Source organism: Aedes aegypti, chromosome 2 (genome assembly GCF_002204515.2).
Source record: "Aedes aegypti strain LVP_AGWG chromosome 2, AaegL5.0 Primary Assembly, whole genome shotgun sequence".
NCBI lineage: Eukaryota > Metazoa > Arthropoda > Insecta > Diptera > Culicidae > Aedes > Aedes aegypti.
In genome coordinates, this window is record NC_035108.1 from 41770926 (window position 1) to 41790004 (window position 19079).

The 19079-nt window shown below is 39.4% G+C and overlaps 1 protein-coding gene across 12 annotated transcripts in view; it reads left to right on the forward strand.

The window, feature by feature from the left end:
* The window catches only part of LOC5570466 (gamma-aminobutyric acid receptor subunit beta), a 233463-nt gene that overhangs the window by 142442 nt on the left and 71942 nt on the right, over positions 1-19079 (forward strand). For all 12 annotated transcript variants that reach the window (XR_002499536.1, XM_021840621.1, XM_021840618.1 and 9 more), the window contains exon 5: positions 15102-15328. Coding sequence is in view for 11 of the 12 variants with exons in the window: in XM_021840621.1 (XP_021696313.1) it covers positions 15102-15328 (227 nt within the window). In the remaining variant the exon portion in view is untranslated. The remainder of the gene's footprint in view (positions 1-15101; positions 15329-19079) is intronic.

Genomic DNA, 19079 nt, shown 5'->3' on the forward strand with positions numbered 1-19079 from the left:
ATTGACTAACTCATAAGTTGGAAAAACAACTTCAATACTAAAAGGAAATTGTAATCACCCTTAAGGTTTTCCGCAAACAGACAATTTTACAGTGTAAATTAGTATCAAATGTAATGTAGGTTGGCACAAGTCACTTCGAGCTTTAATTGATTGTAATTGTCTAGTAAACTACAAATCGCAAGATTGCAACCAAATCACTAAATAGTTCCTGTGTTACATTATTATTGGACAGCCCTTTAAATGATTTTACTTTTGGAAGAACTCATAGTACTCTCTCATAGCATCATTGTTGAAAAATAACTGCTTGTAGGTTATTCGAAATATACTGTGGAGACATTGAAAAAAACTTATTTTCAGAACATTTATTGAGTTTTTTTGACTTTAGTTTTCATGATTGTACGGGAATTCCATGATTATAATAGGCTCTTATATTATAATCTAATATTTTAGTGGGATCAGCTTATAATCAGCTGCCCTTATCATAGTTCAAGTTTAAAGTCTTTGAGTACCGTTTTGATTCATATTACGGACACTTAAGGCCTCAGTGAAGTATAACCCAGCTTGGATCATACAAAATAAATCATTCTGTATGATTTTTTAGCGATATCGAGCATTGGAAGCCCTTAACTTTCGGATGGTGGGTAAAGAATACGCGTCCGCAACTTGAATAATTTTAAATAAATCAAAACGTGTGGCCTTTTCATGATTCTTATTCCGGACGCTCCCTCACTTTTGCCTCATATTCCGGACGCATTGATTCGAATTACGGACAGCTCATGATAATCATTAATGGAACAGTCAAATCATCAATTGAAATCGTTTAACCACTTAAGAGACGTCTAAGGTAGTTGGGCATTATAAATTTGCAATGATATTCATGGATAAAACCTAATAAAACAAGCCTCGAAAATGAGAACTTTTGGACGGCGAAAATTGAAACATTTCGTGTGAAATGTTTCCCATACAAACGAGAGTGTCCGTAATATGAAGCTGTCCGTAATATGAATCAAAACGGTAATCACCATTTTGTGATTAAGCGTTTTCACACTTCACAACTTTGTTGCCAGTGGTAAAAAGTAGTAAACGTTCTTATTGAGCATCTCAGAGAAAATTCCCTTATTCGTGATAAACTCATACCGTGGCGAGCCTTGTCTCTCGTTGAACGCGTTCAATACGCCACTTCCAAAAGGCAACCGACTAGATACTGTCTAGATTTATCCCATCGCGAAACAAACAAATTGATTGGATCTCATAAATTCCATACTCCAAATGTCTTTGGGGACGGGCCTGGTGTAGTGGTAAGAACTCACGCCTCTCACGCCAAGAACCTGGGATCGAATCCCAGCCCCGAGATAGTCACTCCATGACGTAAAGGTTATAGTGACGGCTTCCTTCGGAAGGGAAGTTGGTCCAGAGATGTACTAGTCCAGGGCTAAAAATCTCGTTAATGAAGACAAAAAAAATCCCAACTGTCAATCATCGTGGCTTTCCCTATATTACGTTTTCTGGCATAAAGATGAGCACCGAATACGATAATTTACCGGTTAGTCTATGTTGCCAGTAAAATACAAACTTCCGGCGTAATTTAATTTTCTCTTTGTAGGACGCATAATGTTTGCTTGCAACTATTCCTAAGTTGGCTGTCCCATTCTTGATACCCATTTCCTGAGTATAGCTTTTGCAGGTTCATATATATGGTATCAGTTTTGGTTATATCCTTACCATCATTATTGGTAAGGTTATTTGAACGAGTCATTAGCTTTAACGTTCGTAATATTGTTTCATCATTGCTACTACCAGCACGATAGCCTTTGCAGTTCAAGTGCTTATCTTTCAATATCTAGTGGGTACACAATTCCGAATCAGTGGAGTAGCAGACCTTCTACCTTCTAAAATAAGCTTCTTATTTCAAAGAATCTAAATGTCTAATGCGATGAAAACTGTTCACAGTTACAAAAAAACAGCTTTGAACCTTAAAGGTAGAAGCAATAATTTGACACTCTAAATCAGTATCATTGAACCACCTTAGTTGCCGAACCTGAATGAGGAACGCGCTTTTGAGAGATAAATGGACACAAACTGTTTTCTTCAGAAGGTTTAAATAGCGGCATCTATTTCTTAAAAGGCTCTAAGCAAAATGGTAAAGAATAATAATTGCGTTAAAAACGAAAACTTCATTATTTCTCAAAAGTAATGGAGAAGAACGACATGCACTAAACAAAGGACACGGGTATACCACAAAAGATCAAAGAAAACTGGTCGCAATGGTTCATCCCGAACAGATACAGAAAACGGTCAGTTTTTGTGTCGATCTTTATTTAACAGAGAAAAGGAATCACACAAATCAAAACTGTGTAGTGATTCGAGCACAAATATTAAGTCATTGGTTGTTATCGTTCATGATTATTTATTCAGATAAATTTGTAAGCAAGCATATTAGAATACGAGGAAAGCGCACACAAAAACAGATTGACACATCGACAGACTCCTATAAAAGATTCAATTAATTATGTAAGACTCCAAACATGTGCCTGCGTTAGCCGCTTCGAACATTTCTTCCTCCGACCAATTACAGCAGCAGCTTGTTGAATTCGAACATCAATCACTTCACCGCATGACAGACGACCGGCAGCTCCGTTGCATACCACATTAATATTCGTTACTAATCATCACTTCCATCGTCACCATTATTAGTGGAAACCAAATCAAAATATTTTCTATAAATATATATATTAAACATATACTGTATTGAGTTTGTTGTTGGAAGCCAGAACGATAAGTAACACATATCAACTAGTGTACCCAAAACATGCATACTACAGAACCAGTTTGCCGTATTGTCAGTTAACGATATGTAAAGCCACTAGAAGCAACCAGCCAACAGCAAAACAGCATACGTACGCTGAATCAGTGCAATAAGCAATGTATACGTAACTATTGAAGTACCTAATACTAACAAAACTGTCACTACAGGACGTGACCCATTGCCCACCTGCAAAATTTAATTCGTGGTTATTTTATTTTCTGCTCTTGGTTTTATTTTTGGGATTCCTTTTTCTTATTTCTGTTCTGAAGAATAAACGAAGCCATTGTGTTTATATTTGTTTTAATTTGATTGGAAGCCACCGCTGTCAGATTCGTCAGCGAATCTTTCATTCCGAAATTAAATGTGTGTATATTCTTAATCAATTTCGTTCGGATTTAAACTACCATTTAAATATATTTTTATTTCTTCTCTCGATCTGTCACTTTTCCTTGGATATGATAAACTGTCTACCATTTATGAGTTTTTCTGTCCGGAAACCTTGATTGAAATCAGGACAGTTGGATGGAGAAGTCTTATCTCTTAGCATACATTTCCAACTTTTGTTCGTTTTCTGTATCTCTCGCCTTCTTTTCTGTCTCTATCTCTCTGTCTGACGGAAAACTGCAGAAACCAATCACTTTCTTTTATGTTCCTTCCGCATCTTTCCCGTCTTTCGTTTCATGCAATCTGAAATGCCGACCGACTGGCAGAGTCTATTGCTATCGTTCCGCCGTTCACTCCAAGTTCGACTTGTGTATAATTTGAATGAGTTTTCTTTCATCTGCCAGTGGATTCTGCTATCTGAAACTATCTATCTCGAAGCAATTTTTCACATGTCGTTCGGTGAGCAGCGTGCGAATTATGTACCGTCCTGAACGAGAAGAGTCTGTATCGAACGGGGAGAAGACTTTTTGCGCCCGGAAAAACTTTTTACCCATTGCGGTGCTTTTTGATGACTTTCTGTTATTTGACGTCGCCAGACTACAGCTCCGTCAACTTTTGAAACTCGAACTGACTTGACTCTCGGTGCTGAATGTGTTTTTGAGTCATGTTTGATTTTTGATTATCACAACAATGGGACCGAACAGCTCGATAGCAGGGGGGGATGTTTTTGACATAATTCGCACTATTGTTTCCCAAACGCCACCCTAGACGACCGGATTTCCCGTGATGTGCTTTGTGATGTTCTTTTCCGAGTCTCCATTATGCTCTTTCGCTTTGAGTGAATGTCCACAGGGATTATTATTTGATGAACTCTCGTTGCTTCTCATGTGTGTGTATTTTGATTTTCACAACCCCCAAATCGCCTCATACTTCCAAACTTGACCCACATTTTTATTTTGATAACATTCTTACATTTCCATCGCATGGATTTACTCTTAATGCGAAAAATTGGATTCGAAACCAAGATACCTGCAAAGCCCATTTTTCATTCACGCAACCACAATCATCCCGAATGTGGAATTGCGATTTTAAACAAAACAAACCATGCGCAATTTTACAAACGTTGGTGTGCGTGTAAATAGTTATGTATGTGAAATCCAAATATTCCAAATGTTTTCTTTTATATTATCAATCATTCCTACACATATTTTTAAATATTATTGTTACCAATGTTAAGAACGAACCAAACATATGGAATTTGTACGTACTACAACAGCTAAACATATTCTATACAAAAATGCTTAACAACCAGTACTGATTCCGTACCGGTGATGGACACTTTCAACTAATACAATACATTCTAAATCATTTCACACATATATTCACTACAATACAAAAACACAATAGAACGTTAGTTTGTAGAAATTAGAGAGTAGTAAAGCGAAACTGTGCTGATAATGGTCCTAGAAAAGCAACTTTTTTTTAAGTGAGAAAAGATAATGTGCTCCTAAGAAATGTGGGAGTCGTCGTTAGTTTTGCAGATCGCTGATATTTGATATTTAAATATCTAATATTTCAATTAAAATTGATTCGGTATACATGAACGATGAATTTCGATCTGTCATATTAATGCATACAGCTAAGTGAATACTTGAAACGTTTAAGCTTAGTCCAATTTACCAGTAGTAAAAGTGAAGTGATAACTTGAACAATGGGTTAAACACGACCTGAGCTCATCGAAACTGATTATACGCTTGGACTTTTTATGCGTTCATTAAAAAAAAACTGAATACATATTGTTGGAAGGCCCAAACGCAATGATAGCGGCACGGCAACGGAAAGCGGTACCGGTTCACCAGCATGAACTATAATATGATCGTCGACTCAGTGTTGGTTCACTTTCATTCGTTGCCAGCTGAGTCGACAGTCATTGCGTTTGTGCCTTCAGCTGCTAGCAAAAACAGAAGCGAACTGAACAGAGCAAACGGAAAAAAGAGCGGTATCATTCGCTCTCCTTCATCTGCGAAACTCCATCAAATTGTGTGGCGCGCACAGCAAAGCACGTGTCAAGCGTATTAATTATTTTCCCCTATTCTTCCTCATTCGTTTCTCGGCTTTATTATAACTTATAATAAATACGTAAATCTGGTCAAGTTCATTGGTGGCGAACTTCTCAGGTCGATCGAGAAACGTGTAACATAAAAGCATATTCTAAACATCAGCTTTTCAGCATTAAGGATGCTTTATCTCCGAATATAAAAAAGTTTGAAACACGCTCATTATTTGCATTTTATTTCCGTTCAAAATGTGTTTTGGAACATTTGAGAAAAAATAGGTTTAAGTTGTTGAACGGAAGTTATTCTGCAGCTGTGATTACCAACAGGATTATCGAATACAAACGAAGCTGCTAATGGTGAATATCAAGTTTTTTCGGCAACAATTCGGTACCAGGTATCAGAAGGGCGGCTCCAGAGGCACGTTCCCCACCAGTTGGGAGATTTGTGCCAGTATTTAAGCCCATTTCAAAATCTACCTGATGTTAGAGAGAAGGGAAGGAAAAGATGGGAGGATATATGAGTGGGATCCCTTGAAGAGGGAAGATCGCATAAGCGAAATTAAACAATGTAGCTCCATACCACAATGGATTCGAACAGCGACCTAAAAAGAGCACTGCAAAACGCATGAGGCTCAAACGCAATGATGGCGGAACGGCAACGGAAAGCGGAACCGGTTCGCCAGCATGAACTATAACATGCTTGTCGATTCAGTATTGGTTCACTTTCGTTCGTTGACAGCTCAGTCGAGATGGTGTGATTCATACTGGCAAACCGGAACCGCTTTCCGTCGCCGTTCCGCTGTCATTGCATTTGGGCCCTCAAGAGAGTCTACACGGAAAAAATGGAAAACCCATATGTAAGTATGTTTTTTTAAACTTACTTCTGAGTTATTTTTCTCTCCCTATTCCATTCGCTTCTTCTATTGTTGTCAGAGAGCGAAAAGCAAACCAACCCAAAAACCGAACCTAAGTGCGTTACCTCAAATTTGAGTATGTGGCACTTCCAGTACAGATGAGTTATTTGATCTGCCGATTGAGTGAAAATAAGTTAACCAGTATGTATTTTTTCGCATGGCTGCAAATGAAAACAACTTCTACCCCATCAACTCAGAATTAGGTTACCGCACCCCCGGAATTGAGTTGAATGAACTCACTTTTGAGTACATCATTTTCTCCGTGTATAGCTCATTACCACAACTGGTCAAGAATGACAGAATGTTCTGTATATTTAGACTTCTGAATTCAGTTTCACTTAATAATTAAGTGTTCACCAACTAATTGGAATCGCATTTGCGCAATAACTGGACAGTTAAATACCGGGTTCCATAATCGGAATCACAACTATCACACACAAATGAGTCAGCACGTTGAATATTTGCCATGTGATAGTTGAGTCGGCAGTGGCCTGTCAACGCTCTGACCAAAAGACTGCAATTTTGCTTTGACAGATTTGTTAAATACTTCGCCGCCCTTGAAGATGGTTCAGTAATGTACAATTTTATTTGACGACACGACTCCAAACTATTCCAATATTGCTTGTGCTGAGTTGCCGCCCAAGAATTTATCTGAAGCTTCACCCAGCACTTCGGAATTGGAATAGCTGGCTCAGGACCAATGAAGTCATGCGATGCTCCATCGCGAGCTAGCTCATCAGCCAATTCATTTCCAGCGATGGAAGAATGGACAGGTGTCCATACAAGGTTTACAGTGTTGACTGAATTCAGTTCCTCAATTTGAGTTCGACATGCGATAACAAGCTTCGACCTTGAGTTGGCCGAAGCAAGAGCTTTTATAGCAGCCTGACTATTTGAACAGAAGTATAAGAATTCACCCATTACGCGCTATTGGAGTGCTGGTTGCACTCCACACATAAGAGCAAATATTTCCGCCTGAAAAACGGTGCAGTTTCTACTAATTGAGTAAAATTGACTCAGTCTTAGTTCACGAGAATATACACCAGCATCAGCTCTACTTTTAAGAAGGGATCCATCAGTGTAACAAACTAAATTGTTTGATATACTTCTTTCCAAATCGCCAGACGTCCACTCTGCCCGTGAAGGGAATTGTGTGGTAAATGTCCTGTAAAGAAAATGAAATGAAATTGTGAGATCTGTTGGAGCAAGATCAATTTTGTCCCAATTTACCAAAAGTGGAAACAATGAAGTGTGTGTAGATCTACGATTCACTGGATTTATCTTCAGTAGATCCAGTACTCATAAACGGTAAGAGCAGGATAGTGCTTTTTGTTTAAGGTGTATGTGTAATGGCGTAACGTCGAAAAGGACCTCAAGCGCTACTATGGGAGTCGTAGAGAAAGCACCAGATATAGCGGATGTGCTTGATATCCATTGGAGATGACCCAATTTTGATTGGATTGTTCTCACTTCGCCCTTTTGCCACCACACAAGACATCCATATGCCAATATTGGTCGAACAACTGTTGTATAAATCCTTTTGATATACCGTAATCCGGGGTAACATTGATCATTTTTTTTAGTTTTTCTTCAATTTTTCATTTCACAATACAAATGTTACAAGTTTCATATTTTTAAAACAAGTACTGGCACCCACCGCTCCTAGCTATGTACTTTAATTTGTTTTTCGAAAGATTTAAACATGTTTAAATAAATGTTTTAAGTGATTTTTTGATTCAGCTGATATGGGGTAACATTGATCACCCAAGTAAACAACGTTCGCTAATATTGGAAATGTCGTTACTTACTAAAATCAGGGCCCCTGAAGCCGAATATGAAGACCATACTCTTACAAGTCATTTACTTTTTGAGTTATTTCAAAATTAAAAACACCTTGTACCGCGTAATACGCCTAAAAGTAGGCAGTTTTCGCGGGAAATTCTACATTCGTAATAGTATTTAGTTAATGTTGCCTAAATGAATAAACTTATGAAAGATTTGACAACGGAATCGTTTTCGGCGATGCCATTTTTAGTAACACCCGCATTTTCCTTGACCACATCGTCTTCAGAACTCATGTGAGACATGAATTTTCGGTAGTGTCAATGAAAATGATAGAAATCATTGTTTCAAAAAGTTGACAAATTTGCGCATGAACTAAACGCAATTTTGGCAAAAACCTTAATTATCATTAGCTTATGAATATACGAAAGAGAGGCACCATTCATGGTTCGAAAATGCTTTATCAATAAATCTTCATTTGAACGTTTAACAAGATGAGTCATCCCGATCAATGTTACCCCGCTGATCAATGTTACCCCGGATTACGGTACTTGGGTTTGAGGACCCAAGTTTTACCAAAGGTTCGCCGGCATTGACCGAAGGCCATGCAAGCTTTTTTGACTCCAAAATCAATATGAAAGTTTCCTATGTCCATGAAAATTCTAGAAGAGGAATCTAGAATGACTCCGACATACTTTACTAAATCATTCACATTAATCTCAGTGCCAAACATACGTAAATGTCGAATTAATCTTTCCGTAAAAAGAACAATAGATGTTTTATTCGGGTTAACAGAAAGGCCATATTAGGTCGAATAGGATGCCAACTATCAAAGCTAGATAGTCATCGGCATATCCGCACGTTGAAAACCCGCAATTATTGAGTTGTCTACGAGATTCCACAAAAGTGGTGATAAGACTCCCCCTTAGGGGCATCCGCAAACACTCAATTTTCGAATCGCTGCTTGATGCAATGTCGAGAAGAGATGTCGGTTTTTGAGTATTTGATGAATTCAATTGGTAATCATTGTAGGTAGCCCATGGTTTCGTGCAGCTTCCAATATGGCACCGAAAGATACGTTATCAAGGGCACCTCAATATCAAAGAAAAGTCCCAAGCGCTTCTGAGTGAATGCTTTCTCAATATTGTATACAACTTTGTGTAAAAGTGTCACAGTGGACTTTCCAGATTGGTAAGCATGTTGATTCACATGAAGAGGCCTGTTTGCCAAATAAACATCACGGATGTGATGATCGATAATGCGTTCCAGACATTTCAGAAGAAAAGAGGTCAGACTGATTGGTCTAAAACTCTTCGCTTCTTCATACGACGCACGTCCTCCTTTCGGGATAAACTTTACAGTAATATCACGCCAGGATCTGGGAATGTACCCGGTAGCAAAACTGCTTACAAGTAGCTTTTTCAAAACATGTTTGATAAACTCAAATCCCTTTTGGAGCAGAACAGGATAAATCCCATCCGCTCCTGGAGATTTGAAAGGAGCAAAACTATTAAGTGCCCATTGAATCGATTCAGTAGTTACGATACTGCGAGCCGAGGCCAGAGACTCGTAACTACATGAAGAGACATTTGGTTCATCCGTAGATGCTATGTCCACACATCCGGGGAAGTGTGTATTGAATAAACATTCTAAAACTTCTTCATCGGAAGAAGTAAAGTCACCATTAGGTAAGCGAATTTCATTCACTTGGAAATCCTTAGATTTTGCACTTCACTCAAACTGGAAACATTTGTACAAAGGTTTTTCCAGCCGAATCGTTCAGCAGAACGAAGAGCCTTCTTGTAAGCCTTGCGAGCCGACTTGAACGACTCTGATCCAGCTGAACGGCGTCTGATTCAACTCCTTCTACATTGTTTCCTGAGTCTAGTCAGATCGAAATTCCACCATGGGGTCCCTCTTGTAGTCTTTACAGACCGCAGAGGACATGCTTCTTCAAAAGCTTCCGTAATTGTTGTAGTATCAACGACATCATCCAAATCACTTGGATTTTCAATGGACGGGGAATATCCATGAAATTTAGTCGCAACCAATTCAGTGTAGAGTTCCCAGTTTGTTGACCGGGGATTCCTAAAACGCAAAGTCTGCGCAGTTACATTTGAATGTTCAAAGAAGATGTAGCGATGGTTAGATAATGATTCCTCATCTGATACATGCCAATACGTCAACTCGTGACTGATTCTATTCAAGCAGAGCGTTATGTCTAACACTTCTTCTCTAGCAGATACCATAAAGGTTGGGCGATTGCCTATGTTGAGTAATCCAAGATCTGTACTACTTAAGTATACCATTAGACCGGAGCCTCTCAAATTGATATCTGAGCTGCTCCAGATGATGTGATGAGCATTGGCATCACTGTCCACAATTAGCGGAAGGCCTTTTGTTACGTAGTGTACGACAACTCGTTTGAAATCATCCGTTGGGGTTGATTCATCATGTGGTAAATATACCGAAGAATAGACGTTTTTCCTATTGAGGTCACCAACAGAAACATCGATTGTGACAGCACATACATCTCTGGTAGTTAACTCAGAAATGAGTGTAGCAACGATTGCTTTATTAACGAGCTCGCATGCACGAGGCATGACACGCGAGTTCACCATTTCATTTTTACTTAAGGCAGCGAAAACTGAGTCCACAAGGTTTGATCGGTGCTGTTATTTAATGCTGAATATTGATCTGAGCTATCCTAACCGTAGCCACTACCAAAACTAGGCAGGATTAAGCTTTTTGCAATCTCAGCTAGAAAAAGACCAGCAACGAAAAAAAACAAATCTGTATCCGCTGAAAGACGCCAAAGGCGAAAGAGCACAGAATACACTGTGTAAAACACATAATGCGAATCTATATAGGTGATAATTTAAATTAAATAACAACATATTCATTAGTAGATGAAAAACAGAATTTAGTACTATACCCTTTAATCCCACTAGAGTTTGTATACTTTGACAGATACGCGTATTTCGACCTCAACTGTAAGGCCGTCTTCAGTGTCGTGTACTAGACTGAAGTCGAGTCTAGTACACGATACTGAAGACGGCCTTACAGTTGAGGTCGAAATACGCGTATCTGTCAAAGGATACAAACTCTAGTGGAACTAAATGGTACTATACCATTCGTTTTTTCATCTACTAATAGGTATTCTACTAAACAGCTCGAAGATTTATTATTAACATATTCATAATCCCATCTTTGTTAAGCCTCAGGGTAGAGAATGAAGAAGGGCAGCCAATTATCTCGGAGAAACACAAGATCACCAGCACCATTGCTCCGGGTAGCACAGGAAGGGCTCAATACTGTGGGGGGCGCCCTGGTACCCCACAGGCTCCATTTGCGGTTGGGTTTTATTTAGACCTTCCTAACCATTCATTCCTAGGCACGGTACGCATCACACCATAAATTAGGGGTCACTTGTGAGGTGGACTTTCACCACCGGAACAGGCAGTCCGTAGTTTTGATTCTTAGCCAATTGAAACAATCGCTACCGACACTACGCGGCTATCTAGGCTGCTCAGGAAAAGAAGGTTAATATTGATGATTAACTCCTGACGTACCCAAGTAGCCACAAAACATGTAGTACATGGCATATCAAAAACATTAATAGGATCTGTAAGAGTCGAACCAATGTTTGAACTGCTGTTAGATGCCAGGCAAATATTTGACACCGTCTATTGACAGCTTTACTGCCGAAGCTAAGGGCTATCCAATAAAACGTTGTAAAATATTAAAATTATGGTGGCTATCAGTAGGCACAGGACATTTACACAATATCATCCAAAAGATTCGATGCTCTATAAAATGCATTGTTTTTTTTTTTCTCAAATGGGACAAAATAATCAACATTTCGCGGTTTCTGGTGAATGAAGCTAATCAATTTATTGAAGATTTATTTATCAATTTTCGCATAAGATTCAAAAGTCAACGGGTAAACTTAATCGGTGTGTATTGGAATAGTCAGTTCCATATGCGCCTCCACTACAGAATAATTTAGAACTAAATCATGTTAACGTATGGCTGCTCATTTAAGTTCATCAGAAAGCGAATTTTCTCCATTTATTGATTTTGATAGCATATTTAAGCGCCGTGGAAAACAATGCTATCATATTAATTTAACTCAGTGTTTTATAAAAACCTCTATTTCTTGTCCAACAGGCCATTATCAGCACCCAGGCACTTTTCTAAAAGCTTTACTCAAAAATCAACATCAAACTCAAAAATTTCATACAAACTCCTCACTTTATTAAAATCTCACGTAGCGTGGGACTCAAATTAGGAACAAAATCAAACTATCCCCGATAAACACATCCACAAAAACACTCCTCAGGTGAAGATGCATCGAAGCCAAATCTCAAATTTTCAAGAGTACAAATCTAGAAAACCAGACATCCGTTCAAGCTGAAAACTTAATCGAATAGTCACCACCAACGAGTGACCAATCGATTAAATTTTCAGCTTGAATGGATGTCTGGTTCTCTAGATTTGTGCTCTTGAAAATTTGAGATTTGGCTTCGGTTCACCTTCACCATAAGAAAGGGCTACAAATCCCAATCTAAACTACCATCAGTTTTGCATGCCTGCCCTACTGATTTCATATAAAATCATAATATGTTTTTCTGTTTCGCCGGAATGAGATCCGCCCGAAGCAAAGTAATAACAATGAAAAATAATAATTAAACTATCACCTCCTCCAGTAGCTCTTTCCAAAACCCACTACTTCTCCAGACTGCTTTACGATACAAAAGCATATCTTCCGGATTTCTAAAACTTTCGTGTACCTATCTTCACGTACTAGATAGAATAAACCCCTAAAATTCCCTCCTCACCATCTATGGAACCCAACCACCTCAGAAACAGTGCCGAAATAAACTGTTCCGTTTCATTTTCACCCCGTCACTGCTTCTTACAGTAACTATCTGCTACAATCAGTAGTCCCAGCTAAACAGTGTGTGCTTTTTCCATCCTCCGTTTCAATTGAATAATATTTGTGTGTGCTTCGTAGGTATGTGTGCGTGTGCGCTCGCGAGTGTTCATGTTAACCACATGCTACAACACAACACTATGAATGTGTTTCTTTCAGCAAAAAAAAATCATCAAAATCACTATCATCGCCACCAAGCTATAGATAGAGCTAGTTCAATATATCAGTCCACAATTCTCAGAAGGATGTACGATTTTTTTTAAGATGTTCAAAACCGTGATAGAACACGAAGCAGCCAATAGCCTAGCAGATAGCCTAGATTCACTTCGAGCTTTCGACATTGACCTATGACGCATCACCATACTGTTAGAAGGGCTGGTAGAATTATCCGAGAGATAGTTTGGTTTTATTATGGTTTTGAACACCAGAAAACTATAATAAAACCAAGACTTTCAAACGGGTAGTGCATAGTAATAACAGATTGTTTACCAGACATACTAGACTTTCGTCGCCCAAGCCGTCAAAGTCATACATCTTTCTAAGGAGACAGAAACCGAATACTGTAGAGAGTGGTGTTTGCAATTAGAATTGAAACATCTGTGAGAAACACTTAAGTTTAGTCTTGGATGACTCGTGCAGAAATTATGAAAATTTGAGAGATTTGTTTTAATATTCTTCTGTAGATTAAAAACAAAGTAAATGCCTACATACCAATGAATGAAACTTCCATGAAGCAGTGCAGTTAACATTCGACAAACTGTGCGACATTCGTTTCATTGCCATGGCCATCACTCAATTTTTTTTCTGAATTTATCCACTTATGTCACAAAGCTCGAACAATAGTATAAACATCGTGAACCTCAAACCAATGTTAATTGATTGTCATCTGACACGATGACATTTTCATAAATCAACAGTTTTGCATAGATTCTAGATCTGTCTAATCTTGCTGATTATGTCGAATGTGACACTCAAACAGACAGAGCAGCTCTTGTTACGAAAAAAGATAGAAATAAACAAATCCGTACCGTTTCCTAGCGAAGTTATAGTAGTCATAAGCATTCAATTGAGACTTTTCTTTGGTGTATTCGTTTGATAGTTCATGTTGTGAATATTGGAGTGAAGCCGAATGACAACGAAAACGTGTCCACTATCGTGATTGCTATCAACACTGCCAAGAAGCATAATAAGTAGACAGATTGCGTTGCTTTCAAAACAAAAACCTGTTTTAACAAGAAGTTCGAATTTTCGTTATGCTCATAGGCACTCATAAATCGTTATTTAAGAAGAGTACTGCAAACTTCATTCAATGATAAATTTCGTCATCCATTAACAAGCAGTGAAATGAATTGATATCTACTAGTTATTTGCTTTCCATCTATCTTAATTTACGGCTGCTTATGGAAATATTAATCCAACTGCAGTTACCGTTCAGCCGGAAAGAGATCTCCCTACCCAGTTGATTGAAGCGAAGCCAAATCCGAAGCGCTAATGAGCGTAAATCCCTTTGACTTCATCAACCTTTCGAAGGTCGCACGGTGATGATTGTCTCTCTCACAGTATGAACGAATTCCAACATTCGCAGTCTGCTAACGAGTCTGTCAAGAGCCTCTCTCTATCCCCTCGCGATTCTCGCGATGACAGTGATAAATTGATGAAAGCTCTTCGAGTTTTAATTTTAATTATAAACACCACTCTCTCTATCTCCTACACCGCCCACCGCTCGTTTGTGTTGTTATCGGATTTTTCGTTACGTAGTAACATTGTAATAGTGTGTGTTCAATATTGCCTATAATCGATTTGTATTACTGCATTGGTGTTTTCTTTTATTCGATATGTTCAGTTCGTTAAAACAAAGCAGTTACTTAATTTCTTAATTAGTGCCATAAGAAAAACAAACCAAATTACTCTAAATCGCCACCCTGTGAACAGCAAGTGCCCAATTTTGTAACCGTTGATTTTTCTTCTCTTCTTCTCTTTTTCCCCGCGCGTTGTGCAAAACAACCGATACCAATACGAAAACCAAAACGAAAATCCGCAAACACAAATGACGTCGTCCTCGTCCGGAAAAATCATCTCATCTCCACATCGACCGGTTAACGTTCTCGCAAAAACAAAACAATAATCGCAAATCGAAAAACCAAACAACCTTACTGTTAATATAAAACCTAACGCTAAAATCAAACCAAAAACCAAACGAACAACCAACTCGAAAAACGATAGGATTTCACATTGGATTTCTACTTTCGACAATTTTGGTCTGATCCACGTTTAGCTTACAGAAAAAGGCCGGGTGTAGAAACACTATCAGTTGGATCTGAGTTCATTAAGAATATTTGGGTACCCGACACGTTTTTTGTAAATGAGAAACAATCATACTTTCATATAGCGACCACTAGTAATGAATTTATAAGAATACATCATTCTGGATCTATAACTAGAAGTATTCGGTAAGATTTCTGCGTCACTTGCAACGTACAAACCCTATATATGATAGAATTTAAGTTCGAAAGAGGTCGTTCGACTTGGCATCTGCCGAGCTGAACGGCATCAATGTTGTTTTTGCTCTTCAGTTATGTATGTGTTTTTAAAGTGTTTTATGGTTTCCATTTGATGTGAAAACACGATAGGTTTTGTAATTTTTTGTTGTTTTCGTGTGTTACTCCACACTCTCCTCTTCCGTGCTTTGACCCTTTTCTCCAAAATGACTGTCCCAACCATTTGAGACACATTTAGCAAGCCGGTTCGATTGAATGGATAGCTGACTTATAAATTATATATTCAACAAAATTGAATCCACAGGATATGGTAGAATAACTCTCCAGCATTCGTCGGAATCCATTTCCAGGATTCGTCAAAATGCTCCTCCAGGATTCGTCAGAATTCTTTAACTGGATTCGTCAAAATCCTGCAGGACTCATCAGAATCCTTCTCCAGGATTTGTCAGAATCATTCTACAGGATTCGTCGAAATCCTTCTCCAGGATTCGTCGAAATCCTTCTCCAGGATTCGTCAGAATCCTTCTCCAGGATTCATCAGAATCCTTCTTCAGGAATCGTCAGAATCCTTCTCCGGGGTTCGTCAGAATCCTTTTCCAGGATTCGTCAGAATCCTTCACCAGGATTCGTCAGAATCCTTCTCCAGGAATCGTCATAATCCTTCTCTAGGATTCGTCAGAATCCTTCTCTAGGATTCGTTAGAATCCTTCTCCAGGACTCGTCAGAATCCTTCTCCAGGATTCGTCAGAATCCTTCTCCAGGATTCGTCAGTCTCCTTCTCCAGATTCATCAGAATCTTTCTTCAGGATTCGGCAGAATCCTTCTCTAGGATTCGTCAGAATCCTTCTCTAGGATTCGGCAGAATCCTTCTCCATGATTCGGCAGAATTCTTCTTCAAGATTCAGCAGAATATTTCTCTGTTCGGCAGAATCCTTCTCCAGGAATCGTCAGAATCCTTCTCTAGGATTCGTCAGAACCCTTCTCTAGGATTCGTTAGAATCCTTCTCCAGGACTCGTCAGAATCCTTCTCCAGGATTCGTCAGAATCCTTCTCCAGGATTCGTCAGTCTCCTTCTCCAGATTCATCAGAATCTTTCTTCAGGATTCGGCAGAATCCTTCTCTAGGATTCGTCAGAATCCTTCTCTAGGATTCGGCAGAATCCTTCTCCATGATTCGGCAGAATTCTTCTTCAAGATTCAGCAGAATATTTCTCTGTTCGGCAGAATCCTTCTCCAGGATTCAGCAGAATCCTTCTCCAGGATTCGGCAAAATCCTTCTCCAGGATTCGGCAGAATCCTTCTCCAGGATTCGGCAGAATCCTTCTCCAAGATTCGGTAGAATCCTTCTCCAGGATTCTACACAATCCTGAAGAAGGATTTGGCAGAATCCTTCTCCATGATTCGGCAGAATTCTTCTCCACGATTCAGCAGAATATTTCTCTGTTCGGCAGAATCCTTCTCCACGATTCAGCAGAATCCTTCTCCAGGATTCGGCAAAATCCTTCTCCAGGATTCGGCAGAATCCTTCTCCAGAATTCGGCAGAATCCGTCTCCAAGATTCGGTAGAATCCTTCTCCAAGATTCTGCACAATCCTGAAGAAGGATTTGGCAGAATCCTTCTTCAAGATTCGGCAAAATTCTTCTCCGGGATTCAGCAGAATCCTTCTCCAGGATTCGTAAGAATCCTTCTCCAGGATTCGGCAGAATCCTTCTCCAGGATTCGGCAGAATCCTTCTCCAGGATTCGGCAGAATCCTTCTCCAGGATTCGGCAGAATCCTTCTCCAGGATTCGGCAGAATCCTTCTCCAGGATTCGGCAGAATCCTTCTCCAGGATTCGGCAGAATCCTTCTCCAGGATTCGGCAGAATCCTTCTCCAGGATTCGGCAGAATCCTTCTCCAGGATTCGGCAGAATCCTTCTCCAGGATTCGGCAGAATCCTTCTCCAGGATTCGGCAGAATCCTTCTCCAGGATTCGGCAGAATCCTTCTCCAGGATTCGCTAGAATCCTTCTCCGGGATTCGACAGAATCTTTCTCCAGGATTCGCTAGAATCCTTCTCCGGGATTCGTCAAAATCCTTCTTCAGGATTCGTCAAAATCCTTCTAAAGCATTCGTCAGAATCCTTCTCTAGGATTCGCCAGAACCCTTCTCCAGGATTCGTCAGAACCCTGCTCCAGGATTCATCAGAATCCTTCTCCAGGATTTATCAGAATCCTTCTCTAGGATTCTATAAAATCGTTTAACAGGATTCTATAGAACCCTTTTCCTCGACAGAATCCTGCTACAAGATTCGACAAAAGCCTGCTCCAAAATTCGACAGAATCGTGCTACAGAATTCGATAGAATCCTTCCCATGATTCGACAGAATCCTTCTCCGTGATTCAACAGAATCCTTCTCTATGACTCGACAGAATCCTTCTCCAGGATTTGATAGAATCCTTTTCCAGGATGCAATAGAATCCTTTTCCAAGATTCGATAGGACCTTTCTCCAAGATCCGATAGAATCTTTCTCCAGGATTCGTCAGCATACTTCTCTATGGTTCGTCAGAATCTTTTTTCAGTATTCATCAAAATCTTTCTCCAGGATTCAACAGAATCCTGCTACAGGTTTCGATAGAACCCTTCTTCAGGATTCGACAAAATCCTTCTCGTGGATTCATCAGAATCTTTCTCCAGGATTTGTTAGGACCCTAGATTCTTCAGAGTTTCCTCAAGGTCAGAAATGAGTGATTCTTATGAAAAATGTCCGTGCCATTTAAATCTAACTCGAAGTCAGCTTCTATGCTTGCTTTATGTTGCCCAACAATATATCCCTTCAAGATTCCTTTCCCGTGGTTCCCAAAATCCTTCGTGTAAGTGTTTTTCCGTTCAAAACCAGTAGCAAGCCAAACCGAATCAGTGTCACCGAGCAGTATAGTTTTTCTGGTACACACCATCGACGGCACCCGCGTCCTTGCGCAAAGTCCATCCCAAAGCTTTGCCAGCGTGTGCACGTGTGTGTGCTCTTAAAACTAGCCATTGTACAAGAAAGCTGTGTGGTCCGATCTACTTTGATGTGATCTTATCTATTCTAACGAAATGAGTAACAAGTAACAATAATCACTACTAGGGAAGGTGTACCGGTATTCGCCATGTACCAGTTATTCGCCACCCCAGATTATATACCGTTTCACGACACATATGGTTGCAAATTGTTTAGTGTTCGCTAAATTGCTTTAAAATGATACGGAAACGTTCTTGGAAACCGCAAAATTTTCTCAGAAAATAATAGAAAAAAATCATTTTCCTTAAAATTTTTGCTCCCTTGTACCTATTTTTCGCCACCTGTTCCTGATTCGCCACCCTCCATAAGAAGTCAACGTAAGTGGCGAATTCAGGAACCGAAATTAAAATCGTGGCGAATACTGGTGCAAGTCGTCCAGTATTCGCCACCACTATTTTTAATACAAAAACAAAGTTTCTGATTAGTTTTTATATTTTCCCTGCTGAGCATGGATTGAAAGCTTTCGTTTGATGTATTGACAGTAACCAAAGGTCGTTTAATTTATGTATAAACAATATTTTTCCTTAGGGTGGCCAAAACTGGTACACCTACCCTACCATTCACACATTTGTTCGCTCTCACCACACACTGCTAACACACATTTAGTGCAAGCCAGAAAACGTTAGCAGCTGAATAATGGCTGAATTAGTTTTGAGAATC